This window comes from Cyclospora cayetanensis, unplaced genomic scaffold (assembly GCF_002999335.1).
Source record: "Cyclospora cayetanensis isolate NF1_C8 unplaced genomic scaffold, CcayRef3 CcayRef3_contig_246, whole genome shotgun sequence".
Lineage (NCBI taxonomy): Eukaryota > Apicomplexa > Conoidasida > Eucoccidiorida > Eimeriidae > Cyclospora > Cyclospora cayetanensis.
The window spans coordinates 17,378-31,972 of record NW_020312199.1 but is presented as its reverse complement, the minus strand read 5'-3'; the positions used below and the strand labels follow the sequence as shown (position 1 = coordinate 31,972).

The window sequence follows — 14,595 nt, the reverse complement described above, 5'->3', positions numbered from 1 at the left end:
CTGCGGGAGGAGCAGCAGTCCAGGCACTCTCAAGAAGTCAAGGAGAAGCACATCCAGGAGGAAGTGCCTCATCAGCAAGAGCGGCTGAAACAGTCTGAGCCTGAGCACCAGCAAGCCGTCAAGGGAAATCTTGTAAGTAAGCCTCTTGGTGGTGCAGCAGCAGCGGCAGCAGCAGACCTAAGCACCTCATTCGCGCATACACTGGCTGTCAGCAGCGAATTGCAGCGGCTTTCATCGCAAGAGCTGCCTGCAGCAGCTTCTGCAGCAGCTTCTGCAGCAGCTTCTGCAGCAACAGCTGGGGAGGAGCTTGTAAGTGAGCAACATGAGAGATTTGCCTCTTTTAGCTGCGTGCTTAAGCCGAGCAGCTCCGAGGAACCACTTCTGTCATCAGGCGCAGAAGAGGCAACCCCACCACTCACAACAACCGCATCACGCAGTCGCGACGGAGGGAGACATCCGAGGAGCAACCGTAGAGGGGGTAACCGCATCAAAGTGTGTACTCCTTCCGATAAGAGTTCGTCTGCACAATGCGCTTCAACAGCAGCAGCAGCAGGAGTAGCAGCAGGAGGAGTAGCAGCACGAGGAGTAGCAGCAGGAGGAGTAGCAGCAGCAGCAGGAGTAGCAGCAGCAGCCTACAGCCACCACTACCTCCCTCGTCAAGTTCTTAGCGGATATGGCATTGTTAGAGGAAAACAAGAAGAAAAACTGGAGCTGCAACAACAACAGGAGCTGCAACAACAACAGGAGCTGCAGCAACAACAGTTGCATCAAGAAGAACAACAACCACCATCGGCTGCTACTGCGACTCTAAGTGGCAGCGTAACTGCATCGGAGACAAATTCCTCGGGAGCATCTTCTGTGTGCCTCATTGGTGACGAGAGAACCAGCCCCTGTACCTCTACGACCATTTCCTCTACAACCAGTTCCTCTACAACCGTTTCCTCTACAACCACTTCCTCTACAACCACCACCAGTGCCGCCGCCGCCAGCAGCAGCAGCAGCAGCAGCAGCAGCAGCAGCAGCAGCCGGCTCTCTCTTCGGGGTAGCGCTGCGTTGTTTCCTCGAGTGCGTTCGCTGCGGCAGCTGCAACACGATGTAGGTGCTACCCTCTGCAGCTGGAGGCATAATTTGTACAACTGGGCAGCAGCGGCAGCAACGAATTCATGGGTTGGTCCTCAGGAGGGAGGCTTGTTGCAGCAGGGGGAAACTGCGGTAGTTTTGGGAAAGGTGTTTTGGGTGCTGAATGAGAAGCAGCAGCAAATCGTGAAGCGGCACCAGCAGTGTCACAAGCAGTATCAGCAGCTGCGCAGACTGTGTAGCGGCGAAGGCAGAAGAAGAGCGTCTGCAGCGTCGGCTCGCATGCATGCGAATGCAGAGGCTGCAGCGGCATCTGGGGGAGGCGTTCTGCTGCGGCAAGACGGAGTTGTCGCGAAAGGCTCGTGGCATGCGCATGCGGCTTCTGAAGCGGGTGCTGCGAGGCACAATCATGAAAAGACAGGGTGTAGCAGCTGCAGCAGCAGCAGCACGAGGAGTAGGAGCCGCAACAGCAACACGGGCAGCAGCAACAGCAGCAACAGCAGCAGCAACAGCAGCAGCAGGGGAACTCTCTATCGAAAAGAAGTAGACGGCTTGCAGCCGGGAGTTCATCTCCATCCCTTGTCTGTTGTTTGTGCGTCGGTTCAGCCGGAGCTTGTGCAGCAAGAATTGTTGAATTTTGTGTCATGTTTGGCTCGTTTTACGTATAGAACGGGGTTTTCTCCGATTTACCGCTGCTGCAGCGAGAAGCGGCGCCTTGCTGCCTCTGCAGAAGAAGTGGCAGTCGCGACGGCTGCAGAGTCTTCCAGCGGCGAGGGTGGCAGCGGAGGGAACAACGGAGGCAACGGCGGGTGTAACAGCAGCCGCGATGGCAGCGCAGCAGCCGGCAGCTCTGGGCAGGGGATTATGGTGCTCGAACGCAGCTGGATCGCAATCACTAGCGATGTGGGGTGGGGGTGCACCATCAGAGCAGCGCAAATGCTGCTTTTACAGGCACTAAGACGGCATTTTTTCGAGGCGGGGCCGTTTGCACAGCCAGCTGCTGGAGAGCCTGTCGCTCCTGAGAGGCATCTCGGCGATGAGAGTTTATTTGTAGAGCAGCAGCAAGAGCAGCAGCAAGAGCAGCAGCAAGAGCAGCAGCAAGAGCTGCAGCAAGAGAGTGCTGAAGAAGCGGGTAGTAGTAGCAGTAGCAGCAGCAGCTCAGAGGCTTTGACAGCGCGTGAGAGCGATTCACGCAACGCTGGTAGCCAGGATGGAGCTGGTTCTGCCGCTGGCAGTCAAAATATTCAAAACACCCCTAGAGACGGCAAGGCAGTGACATCGCGGACTGCCTATTCAGAAGGAGATCTTCTGCAGTGGTTCTTAGATGTGCCTTCGCCACCAGATCAATATCCCTTTTCCATCTTTTCTTTTGTCAGAGCTGCAGGGGGGGGGATTGGGTGGGCGCGCAGTCTGTACGGGAAAATGGCAGCTGAGGAGGCGCTGCTGCAGCAGCGCCATCCATCCCCCTTTCCAGATTCTCCGTCAGTCGTAGAAATCGCTGCAGCCGCTGGTGCGGCTGCAGCGATTTCTGCAGCAGCAGGAGGAATAGGAGGAGCAAGAGTAGTAGGAGAAGGAGGAGTTGTAAGAGGCGGAGGCGTAAACGTGAAATCTTTATCAGCATTCCAAGCAGCAGGAGGACAAGAAGGAGCTGCACTGTCGCTTGTCGAGTCAGCATCGATTTCTTCCCATTCCAGCGCAGCAGCGGCACATGCAGCAGCTAGCCACCAGCGTTTGCCTCTCGCAGCAGCTGTCGAGGGTGGTGTCGATCCTGCAGAAGCAGCAGTCCTTCTTTCCGAGGTTGCGTCGAGCGAAGGCGCTGCTGCGGCAGGCGTTGTGGGGTGTGCTGCACCGATTTCGAGGACGGAAGAAGAGAAAGAGGAAGAGGAAGAGCAGCAGCAGCGGCAGCAGCAGCTCACGTCAACACAAGTAGTGCCTCAGGGAGGACTGCTGCATGAGTGCCAGACGGAGAGTTCTCTGTCAGCGGGGGGAGAAGAAGCGCAGCCACCTCCTGCCCTCGTGTTAGACAGAGGCATCAGCGCGATAGACTCGAGACTTATCGGGAAGTTTGCTGGCGAGTGGTTTGGTCCTACAACCGCATCTATCGCTCTGAAGCTGCTTGTAGAGTCTTCTGCGTTTACAGCGGTAAGGCGGAGCACGGCAGCATTTTGAGTTTGCCTTTGCCTTCCTCATCATCGCGAGAGAAGTGCCCTTCATGGCAACGGGGGGGGCGGGTAGCAAGGCATGCATGCATGCATGCATGCATGCATGCATGCTCTCTCGCATTTCGGGGGGAACAGGTGATGAGGAGGTGATGACTAGGACAGGTTCTGCACGGCAGGAAGCTGGGGAGGAAGGAGGAGAAAAGAAGGGGAGGGGAATGTTGCTGCTGTTGCTGCACAACAACAGCAGCACCAGCAACAACAGCAGCAACAACAGCAGCAACAACAGCAACAGCAACAACAGCCGTACTAGCACTATTCGATAAGCACTGCATGCATTCTGCCGCTGTTTTGCGAGGCTTCGCAGGGGGAAATATACGTCTATTTGGATGCGGATGGCCTCTTAGATCCCCGAGAAATCGACTTGCAGTGCCGCCTACCCACCACAGTGCCTCGCGTTCCTCCTGCTGCTGCTGCCTTGCGGCGGCGACACCAGCAGCAGAAAACGCAACAGCCGCAGACTTGCGGAGACGATGACTGGGAAGATGTGCCATCGCTGTCTTTCTCTTCAACGGAAGGCGAGAGCACCAGCGTCAGCATCGACGGAAGCACTAGCATTAGCAGCAGTAATAGCAATAGCAGCAGCAGTAATAGCAATAGCAGCAGCAGCAGTAATAGCAATAGCAGTAGCAGCGCCGCGAAGTCGGGGCAGTTGCTGTTTTTCCCAGAACCGATTGGAGGGAAGCATGCAGAGTCTCAGCAGAGCCACGAAGGCGGAGCTGCTTGTGCATTTTCGCCTGTAGACGCGTCATCTGCTGGACGGGGAGGGAGAGCCTCTGCAGAGAACCTCCACAACGAAGCTTTGAGCTATTCTTCTGAGAAAATCGGAGACTCGAGCAGCGTGACTGCCCGGCGGGAGGGGCAGGAGGATGCACAGAGCATGCGAGCAAACATGGAAAGCGTAACTGATGCTACTCGAAGGCATGCAGCTCCTGCAGCTGCAGAGAATGCGAGGGTTCCGAATAGCGGCTGCCATGAAGGCGTGGTGCTACCCCCCGTTGAATCCGCTGCGAGGCAGGCTGGCTGCTGGCAGAAGTCGTTTCACGGGGAAGCGCATGCAATCAAGGGTGGTCTTGACAGCAGCGGCATGAACAGCAGCAGCGGCATGAACAGCAGCAGCGGCATGAACAGCAGCAGCGGCATGAACAGCAGCAGCGGCAAGAACAGGAGCAGCGACACTAGCAGCAGCAGGATCAACAACAGTGCGACGTGGTTACGTGGATGCTTGCTGCTGTTTCCTCTCAAAGTCAGCAGCGGAGAAGGCATTCATGAGATCTACATTCGCCCTCTAGTTGCGTACATGTCTCTGCCGTGGTCTCTAGGAATGATCGCTGGAAAGGGGCAACAGGCTTTTTTCTGCATCGGCTATCAAGGAGACTGCATGCTGTATCTCGATCCGCATTGCAGAATTCAGGTGAGGCGATATTGTTCTTCCTTTCCCTGTTGTTTTGCCTGTTGTTGCTGTTGTTGTATGTGGCTGCTGCTGTTGGTTCTGGTGGTGGTGAGGTTTGTTGGCCTCGCTGTTGCTGCAGTTGCTGCAGCATCCCTGCGTTTTTTCTCCGACGATTTTCTGGTGGTGATGATGCTGATGCTGATGATGATGATGATGCTTTTGATGATGACGCTTTTGATGATGCTGATGTTTTTGATGATGATACTGATGATGATGATGATACTTTTGATGATGATACTTTTGATGATGATACTTTTCATGATGCTGATGCTGGTGGTAGTGGTTGGTGGTAGTGGTAGTGGTGGTGGTGGTGGTAGTGGTAGTGGTGGTGGTGGTAGTGGTAGTGGTGGTAGTGGTGGTGCTGATGCTGCTGGTGCTGATGCTGGTGGTAGTGGTGGTGTTGCTGCCGGTGGTGGTAGTGGTGGTGGTGCTGATGATGAAGCTGATGATGATGACGCTGATACTGCTGATGATGAAGCTGATGATGCTGCTGATGCTGATACTGCTGATGGTGATGCTGCTGATGCTGATACTGCTGATGCTCATACTGCTGATGATGATGCTGATGCTCATACTGCTGATGCTCTTACTGCTGATCCTGCTCTTACTGCTGATCCTGCTCATACTGATGATACTGCTAATATTGCTGATACTGCTGATGATACTGCTGCTGACATGGGGAGGGGCTGGGGAGCCGGGCAGAAGGCACCGTAAATCGGTAGAGGTTTTGCATTGCAGCGAACGTGGTTGCATTAGGAGAGCATCATATCTGTCTGATGCGGTGACTTGCTCGCTTCTTCCTTCATTGCTTTTCCTCCTATATGACGTTTTGCTGCAGCCCCCTGCCCTTGAGCTTGGATTCGCAACACAGATGTCTCTTTTCGGGAGTAAACCGTGGAAACAAGGATTGTTTCATCTGAATGCTTCTTTTGCCCTCGCGTTTTACGTGGGTTCGCCATCTCAGCTGCAGTTGCTGCAGCAGGAAGTTGCACGTATCGAGCAGCAGCATCCAAATTCGTGCCTCCTGTCAGCTGGAAGGCCGCTGCAGGTACAACAGCCGAGACGGCAGCAACAGCACGAGGATAAAGAGCAGCAGCACGAGGATAAAGAGCAGCAGCAGAGAGAGCAGCAGCAGAAAGAGCCAGAGGAGAAAGAGCAAGAAGAGAAAGAGCAAGAAGAGGAAGAGCAGCAACCGGTGGCGCAAGGCGGGTTTAATGCCACGTAAGCTGTAGGAGGTGTAATTATAGGTATTTCAAGGAATGTTTTTCTCACGTCACCTATATGTGTTTTGCTCCTAAATAGAAATGCGTCAGTACATACATATATATATATATCTATATATATATATACATACAGATATATATGTAGGTACATCTCGTTATAAGCAAAGACGAACGTAAGCATGCAAACAGACATTGCATGACCCGGTGTAGTTATCTGTAAGTAGATATACTCGTTCATGCATATATCCTATTTTATGCAGCTTTATGCGCGGACATACTTGCTCATGCCTGCATTTAAATATAAATATATGTATATACATCCGTATATTTAGGCTGGAATCCATGTGTGTATGTATTTCCTGGATGTACAGCTATTTATACATATATATGAAAATACATCAATATATATATAAATATCAATAAGTGTACATATCTATATATACATATCACCATATGGAGTTTGTGAGCAGCATCTATTGTGCGTCATGAGTTCTTGCATCTACGTGTGTGCACCAGATATGCGCGGGAATGCACGCCTCAATGGATGTGCCTATACCACGTATCTACGCGTGTATATATATATATATGTATGTCTGTAGACATGCGCATGCTCGTCATGCATAGCGCACCAATACGTAATCTGCATTTTTTGTTGGAGCTGCTGTTATCGTCATAGGGTTCACGGAGAAGAGGCTGTGGGGGTCTTACCGAGTGCGGCAGCTTCGCTAGCTGGAGCAGAGGTGAGAGGCAACTAGCAGCGAGAGACACCTTCGCGCTTGTTCTTAGAGAGTAAGCCCTTCCTCCAGTTTGAGCTGCTGGACGCGTGAATACAGGGGTGAAACGGGGTGGCTTCTAGGCTGCCTAGTGAGTTACTGGCGAGCTAGCTGGAAAGTCTCCAGGAAGAGGTTGTAGAGTAGACGTTGTGTTGAGCTAACGCGGGTGTGTTGCTGCTGCTAGCTGCGACGTGTTTTGTGTGTGAGTGGGTGTTTTGTTAAATTTGTCGGAGAGAGTTTTGGAGGCGCTGTTGTTGCCGCGGGTGTCTGTACTGTGTCGTGGCCACAGGCGTTGTTGCAGCAGCAGCAGCAGCAGCAGTATTTTCAGCAGCAGCAGCATTATCAGCAGCAGCAGCAGCATTATCAGCAGCAGCAGCAGCATTATCAGCAGCAGCAGCAGCAGGTGCACACGCTGCGCAAGGATCACTTGCAGCAGGGGATGCAGGAGGCGTGCTCATCTGCGTGTTTGGCTCTGCAGCCAGCTATCCAGCATCATTTGCATGCGTCAGGGGAGTTCGTGCCTCCTGCTGCGGACCTATGGGATCCCTCGCTTGGATTCCAGCAGCCGCAGTACTATCAGCAGCAGCAGCACTATCAGCAGCAGCCGCAGTACTTTCAGCAGCAGCCGCAGTACTTTCAGCAGCAGCAGTATTTTCAGCAGCAGCAGTATTATAAGGCTCATGAGGCTCGAGGAGGCTTGCGGCGGCATGCGTGCCCTTCCAACTCCGCGTCTCCTCTAGATCCTGTCTTGTCTTCCGAAGGGTTTGTTCTGCTGCAAACAAGAGGGCAGCTTCGCAGCAATCCTGCGTCTCCGCGTCAAACAGGCTTGCTCACGGAGAGAACGCTTGCCTGTCTGCTGCAGGTATCCCCTCAGGATTGGTCTGTTTTGCTGCAGCCGTCTCGAAGGGCCCTGGAATGTGCGTCAAACGGCATGCTTGCCGCTGTGTCAACGGATCGACAAAGCAGCTTCGACAGCGGAGGAGGAGGCGGGGTTCAAAGGCGTGGGAGCAGCTGCAGCAGCAGCTGCAGCAGTTGCAGCAGCAGCTGCAGCAGCTATACTACACAGAAATCCTCGTCTCCGGGGTGGGAAATGGAGGAGGAGAAAGCTCTCCAGCAGACAGAGGATTTCGTCGCTATTCCATCTCCTGCGCTCAGCGTCTCCAGACGCTGTCTGCTGCCTGCACCTGCAGCAGCACCTGCAGCAGCTTCTGCATCGGCTTCTCTGCAGGGGCAGCACCAGCGCATGCAGCTCATGCTGAAGTGTCAGCAGCCAATATCTCTGCAAGAGCTGCCGCAGCAGGCTTGCTGCGAAACACTGCCTCCGCGTGCCAGCTGCAGCGACAGCTACCGCTTCCCTGCAGCCTCCCCCAGGCAGCAATCGCTTCGCGGAGAGCAGCAGCCGAAACAAGAGCTGGAAGAAGAGCTGAAACAGGAGCATCAGCAGGAGCAGGAGGAGCAACAGCAACAGCAGCCAAACACTGCAACAGGCATGCTGCGCTCCCTGTTTACGCTCCCTTTTCGAAGCTATGCACGAGGCATTACATCCACGACGACAGCGGCTGTACCTTCTTCTGCAGCATCGACAGGAGGCAGCGGTAGCAGCAGCGCTGTTGCTTCATGTGTTGGAAACACCGCGTGCCAGCGGCAGTTCTCAGGCGTTCTTGCTGCGGGAGATTCTTCGGAAGGGAGGCTGGTGATTTGCTCCTCCCCTAGAGGGTTCGAGCGCAGCCTTGTTTTAGGGGAAGGCGCTTTGCAGCAGCAGCAGCAGGAGCAGTTCGCTGCTGCTCCTGCTGCTGCTGCAGCTGCTGCTGCCAGCTCGGAAGCTGCGAAGAATACTGGGAAAAGCTCCCCAGCTACGGCAGCCGCAGAGGCTTTGGAGAAGTATGGGAGGTGCTCGCAGTTAGGAGAAGCCTTGTGCTTCTCAAGCGACAGTGTGGAGGAACAACTTCAGCAGCTAGAGCAGTTGCAGCTGCAGTTGCAGTCGCAGATGAAGGAGCTGCGACACCAGCAGCAGCAGCTTATCCGTCAAAAGCAGTTAGAGCTCCCGCAATACGCGTCTTCTCCTGCTGCTGCTGCTATGAGAGGGCAGCAGCAACATGAGCAGAATCAACAGCATCGTCATCACCACCAGCATCAGCAGGCATTGCTGCACCCTATGGACGGCGTGAGTACAGCGTACAATAGTGCTCCAGCAGCAGCAGCAGCGAATGATGCTGCAGTTTGCAGCAGCAACGAGAGCTGTGCAGATGCTTTCCCCCGTTGGCGACTCCCATCTTCTTTGCCGGCAGCTCCAGCGGCAGCAACATTCGCCACTTGTAGCAAAGGAGGAGTAGACCGCTTGCTGCGTGGTTCTTTAACCTCTGCTGCTCCTTCCCGTAGTAGTAGGCGGCAGCAGTGCAGGGCAAACAGACACAGACAACATCGGTTGGAGCCTTACCGAGAACTGGGGGGGCCCCCTAGGGGCCCCCCAGAGGCTTCGCAGTTTCTGCGAAATGCGCATACAGCTGAAGACGACTTGGCGTGGGCAATGGCGGTGCTTCCCAATCAGGGAGCTGAGGGCGTTCTCCCGCCTGCTGCGAGTGCTAATGCTGATCGCTTTAGCAGTGGAAGAAGCAGCTTTTGCAGCAGCAATAGCAGCAATAGCAGCAGCAGCAGCAGCAGCAGCAGCAGCAGCAGCAGCAGCAGCAGCAGAATCTTCAGCAGCCCGTGGTCAGAGGCGATGAATTTTTCGTCTGGATGGACTACAGCAGAGGGTAGCTGGATGGAAATCCAGGAGCAGCAGCAGAAGGAGCAGCAACAAGAGGAGCAGCAGCAAGAGGAGGAGCAGCAGCAATGGTGCCACTCGGAGCAGCACACGCGAGCAACGCAGCAACATCGGGTGCAGCCACTACATCAGCGGCAAGTGCTTCCGCAGCAGCAGCAGAAGCGGGGGGCTGAAAGCGCTGGCGCCAGTGGTGCAGAGCAGTATTCGGCAGAATCTCGAGAGCTGTACGAGAATCGGCAGCAGCAGCAGCAGCAGCAGCAGCAGCAGCATTTCCAGACTCAGCAGCATGAAGAGGACCGATGGTTTCTCCAGGAGCGGGGTGTTTCGCTGTGCAGCCGCAGTAAGCGGCAGCTGCATGATCGGAAGCAGCAGCTGCATCATCAGAAGCAGCAGCTGCATCGTCAGAAGCAGCATCTGCAGCAGAAGGCGGAGGAGCAGCAGCAGAAGGAGCAGTGCGACTGCTACGTTGAGGTGTCTCCTGTTGCAGTCAATCCCTTCCAGTACAGAGCAACGGAGGCGGCAGCAGCAGCAGCCAGAGCAGCGGCAGCAGCGACGGGAAGATCAAGCGGCATTTGTTTTGAGGCAGTTGCGTTGCATCCGTTCTCAAAGGACTGCAGCAACCCCCCCCCCTCTCGAGGGGGGGGAGGTGGGCTTGAGAATTTCTGTTGTAGGGAGGCGAGTTTGCCTAGGGGAGGTCGTTTCTGCCGCTGCTCGAGGGGCAGTAGACGACTGCAGCACAACAGGGCAGAGGCGGAGAGCGGTTGCAGCAGCTGCGAGAGCTGCGATGGTGGTGGCAAGAGCAGCGGCAGCAACAATGCCAACAGTGAGCGCTTGCATGCACCGAGGGGAAGGAATGTGCAGCAGCATTCTGCGACTGCAGCAGCAGCAGTTTCAGATGCCGTGGATTGCGGAACCCACTGCAGCAGCAGAATGGCGGGGGTGTATGGGGATGACTCCTGCAGCAGCAGCGAGATCAGTCCAAGGTGCTTGGGGACGATGTCTGTAGACGGTAGCTTCTGCGATAGCTTCAAGGGGGGGCGGGAGCTGCCTCTCTCTGCCTCTTCTACGACGGGAGCCGTGGATGCCAGTCGGTTGGAGAGGCGACGGAGGGGGAAGGAAAGAAGGCAGCAACGGCATAGAGCCAGAGTGCTGAAGCGTCTACTTGGCAGTACTATGGCGTCTCCAAGAGGGTGTGCGGAAGAAGACGGCGGCTGGAGTCGTTTGCAGTACGTAGACGGCTCTCAGCAGCAGCGGCAGGAGAAGGAGGAGGCGGCAGTCGTCAGTCGACAGGCGGATCGCGATCTTTTGTTGCTTTTGCAGCCAGAAGAGAGGCAGCAGCAGCAGCGGCGAATTTGGGGGAGGAGAAGGCACAGGCAGCTGGTTGCTGATTCGCAGTTTGTGGTTGCCGCTGAGGCTGAAGCAGATCTTGCGGAGGCAGCGACTCGGCTGGGGTTGCGCCCATGGAATGACGACGAGGCGCTGCGTGTGCCTCTTGCCCCCCTCGATGCGACGTCGTATGCTGCTGTTGCTGCTGTTGAAACGCATGCAGATGAGAAGAGGCCCTTAGTCGCTGCTGCAGCGCGCTGTAGCCATCACCACGTATTTCCTGCTGCTGCCTCAGCGTCTTCCGAGGATGATCCTCCAGAAATGCAGCGGAGATCTCGGCTGCCTCGTAGCGGAGGTTCAGAGGCTTGCCTTGACGGCAGCACACGACGAGCATCTGGGGTAGATGAACCGCTTCCCAGTGATTGGTACCACCATAGTCATAGTTCGCAACACAGCAGTAGATGCGGGTTGGCTCCTGCTGCTGCTTCTCTGTCACCTCGCGGTAGTGGCCCCTCGGCTGCTTCTTCGGCACCCTCTGTTTGCCCCTTGTCTTTCTGAGGGGAAGGACAAATCTGTATATATATATGTATATGTTGGTATTCGTGCAGAGCGCAGGGGGGAGGGATACAGGAGGGCTTTAAGTACAGATAAATGCCTAGATCGATACACAAACGATGGTGGTCGTACTCCCCTTAACTTGGTTCAGTCTACCGCTCAAGGAATGCTTGGCGATGCACGAGAGAGTCTACATGGGTATATGCATTTGTATGTGTATATGTGTACATGTAAATGTATGTATGTACATAATATACATGTAAATATACATATAAATATATATATATTAATATATACATATATATTTATGTATATATTAATATACACACGTACACACACATTTACACATATAGAGACATGATACGTAGATACATGAATGTAAATGTATGCATGCATATACATACATCTCTGCGTACAGACACATGCATGCATGTGTATACACACATATCTACGGCGACACATGGCTACATGTTTAAACATACCTACGTACGCGCATCCTCTCTTTAGAAAAAAAATATATATATGGGTGTATATACTCGTGTAGATAGATACTTTTTTGTGTCTTTGCGTGGCATGGTAATGTGTCGGCCTGGGGTGTAGACGTTCATGTTGGGCCTAATAGGGAGTAGTGGACAATGTAGTACGAAGAAGGTACTTATTCAGTGGGAAACGAAATGGCATGAAGGTCACCAAGGGGGGTTTATACACCGTCAGCCAAAATAAAGGGCTTTCTGTACATTCGTAGCAAGAGCAGTATCTGCTGGGAGACATCCCCTCAAAAGACACCCCTTCGTAACTGGGTACTGTGGAAGAGTGATGGATGGATGGATGACTCAAAGTGTAAGGCCTGCCGACTGCATGGCATCAGCCTCTTGCTGCATTCGACGGTGATACGCAGCTTATACATCCCTCGTTTGCTGCCGTTGTTAAGGCGCATGGCTTCTGAGCCGCCACAGAACTGTTCTCACCGCGTATCTGCCTGCCCCTCAGATATCGATTCGTGCACACACAGCTTGCATCCCTAGTTCAGACTGTAAGCACGCTTGCATGTGTCTCTCTCTGGAGATATCTATTCGTGCACACACAACTTGTATCCCTAGTTCAGACTGTAAGCACGCTTGCATGTGTCTCTCTCTCTGAGTGTGCCTATCTTTCCGTGCTGGCTGTTCCTGCCCCCCGATTTCTTCCCTTCTATCGTGCGTGGCTCGGACCAAGGCTTTCATACGGAGCGCGTGCTTTACTGATTGATTTTTGTGCTCCAAGTGCTGCTGCTTCGGCGGCAATGAGAAATTTTCCCAGCGTAGGAAGCTGCTGCGGCAGCTGCTGTAGCCTCTTTTGCGGAAGCAACGGCCTGACCTTTGTCTGCATGTGCTGAGAAATCGGAACGCTGCATGGAGCTCTAGCATGGTGTCGAGTGGGGGTGTGGCAGTAATCCTGGCTCTGCGTAGTTGGTGGTGCTTGTCTCTCCTGTACCGTAGCTAGTAGGCCGTTTGTCTGGTTTGCAGCTACTCTCTTTTGCGTCTGTGCGTGTATACCAAGAGAGCGGCTGCAGCAGCAGCCCCTGCAAGCTATTGGTGTCTGCGGCAAGAGCTCCAGGCGCCGTGAAGTGAGCCTCGCTACACATTCTCCCTGCTGTGCGTGTACGTCAAAGGTATGAATAGACTTGATTACAATTCGTTTGCACGGTTTTCTCTGGAGTGCTGAGGCGAGAGAGAAAACGGTCAAGGTGAACAAATCAAGGCAGAGAGAGACGAGGCAGACACTGCTGCTCCTTGGCCCCGGGGAAAAGCTTGCGAAAGCGTTGATGGAAATTGCCTTTTCGGCGCCAATTCCAGGAGCTAGGCATGTTCCTGCTGCTGCTGCTAGGAGCAGCACGGGTAGTTTTGCCGCAGCAACTGCAGCGGCGGGGTAAATAATCACCTTTGCCCGAATGCAGGGGCCTCGCCGCAACGAGACAGCAGTTGGTTTATGCAAAGCCGCATTCTTACAGAGATATTCGGCCGGATACAGAAAGCGTCTGAGCGACTGCACGCACACAGGAAAGTTTGTTGCGCGACTACAGAGGCATCTATAGGAGATATATAACGTTGCTTTCCTGCATGAAGTAGCGTCGAAATGCAAATGTGTGTATGTACGCGCTTACACGCTCACACACGTACGAGGAAAATGGGAAAATATGAGTGCACGGACGGATAGATGCGCATGCATGCCTCTGCCATGTGAATCTGGGAAATGTTTACGTGCCCGTGTGTGCGCGCAACTTTGTTGTGAGACAATTTTTCTGAAGGAGCGTAGCTGTGTCTCCCTTTTAACTATGCGTATCCATCCCGTATATACACAAGTATATCTGCGTATACGCCTTCTTATGTACGTTTTAAGCTGGCTTCTGCGAGAGAGGTCTTCTTTTCTGCAGCCAAATGGATTAGATCTCGCCTTCTAAAGGCCGATTAAGTGCCGAAGATCCTAGATTTCAACGGGCAGTCGTGTATTTTGCACTCCGAGAGCCCTATCACACAGACCCTCTCAAGGGAAGAACACCTACCGCCGTGCGCACCACTGGTGTACCCCCTTAGAAAGTGCTCTGACGGCGGAGCGAAGGCAGTGGAGGAGTAAGTTTCTCATTCAATTCGTTGGAGTATCTTGCGACGGCCCTGAGCAGCGATCTCAGAGATACAGCACACGAGATGGAGAGAGCACAAGCATTTTTGCGACTGCCCGCCACCTCTTTTGAGGCTATATATATATATATCTTGAGGACTGCACTGCTGTAGTTAGTAGTAGTTGGAATTCGAGATCGGAAGCTTCGGGAAGAGGAAAAGGAGGGGAAGAGGAGGCCTGCTGCATTGGCTGGGGTTCTGTAGAGTGTGGGGTTTACAAGCGCAGGGAGTTTGTGGACGCGCGGATGCAGCCAGGATGATCGTGACTTTTCCGATGGGTTGCGCACACAACGATCTGCAACAGTCCCCCAAATCAAACAACAGCGAAACAGAGCAACTCCCGCGAGCCGCCAGCTGGCGATCCACATGTCTAGCCACTTCCGCACACACTGTGGCACCTGTCCAGTGTTGGCCTCTCTGCCTCTGATCTCGGTACTTCTGCTTTTCTGTTTTTCTATTGAGAAATGTTTGGCAGAGGGCGAGCACGGCATGCGGTTGGGGTGTCTTGGGCTACCTTGAGGGCATTCGCATCCGTTGCGTCTTCACGG

At 53.9% G+C, this 14,595-nt stretch overlaps 2 protein-coding genes across 2 annotated transcripts; one reads left to right on the top strand and one right to left on the bottom strand.

The window, feature by feature from the left end:
• Positions 1–1,941: 1,941 nt before the first annotated feature.
• On the top strand, positions 1,942–6,270 carry LOC34624228. Its single transcript, XM_026338279.1, has 6 exons — positions 1,942–2,186; positions 2,487–2,587; positions 2,696–2,915; positions 3,071–3,219; positions 3,977–4,375; positions 6,233–6,270. Exons 1-6 carry the CDS (start codon positions 1,942–1,944, stop codon positions 6,268–6,270), a joined length of 1,152 nt encoding a protein of 383 aa, XP_026194064.1.
• Positions 6,271–6,445: 175 nt separating this feature from the next.
• On the bottom strand, positions 6,446–12,783 carry LOC113147504 (antifreeze protein Maxi-like). Its single transcript, XM_026338278.1, is given in 6 exon segments — positions 6,446–6,535; positions 7,776–7,798; positions 8,512–8,616; positions 9,329–9,477; positions 11,301–11,389; positions 12,691–12,783. Coding segments are annotated over 6 exon segments (549 nt in total).
• Between the last annotated feature and the right edge of the window lie 1,812 nt (positions 12,784–14,595).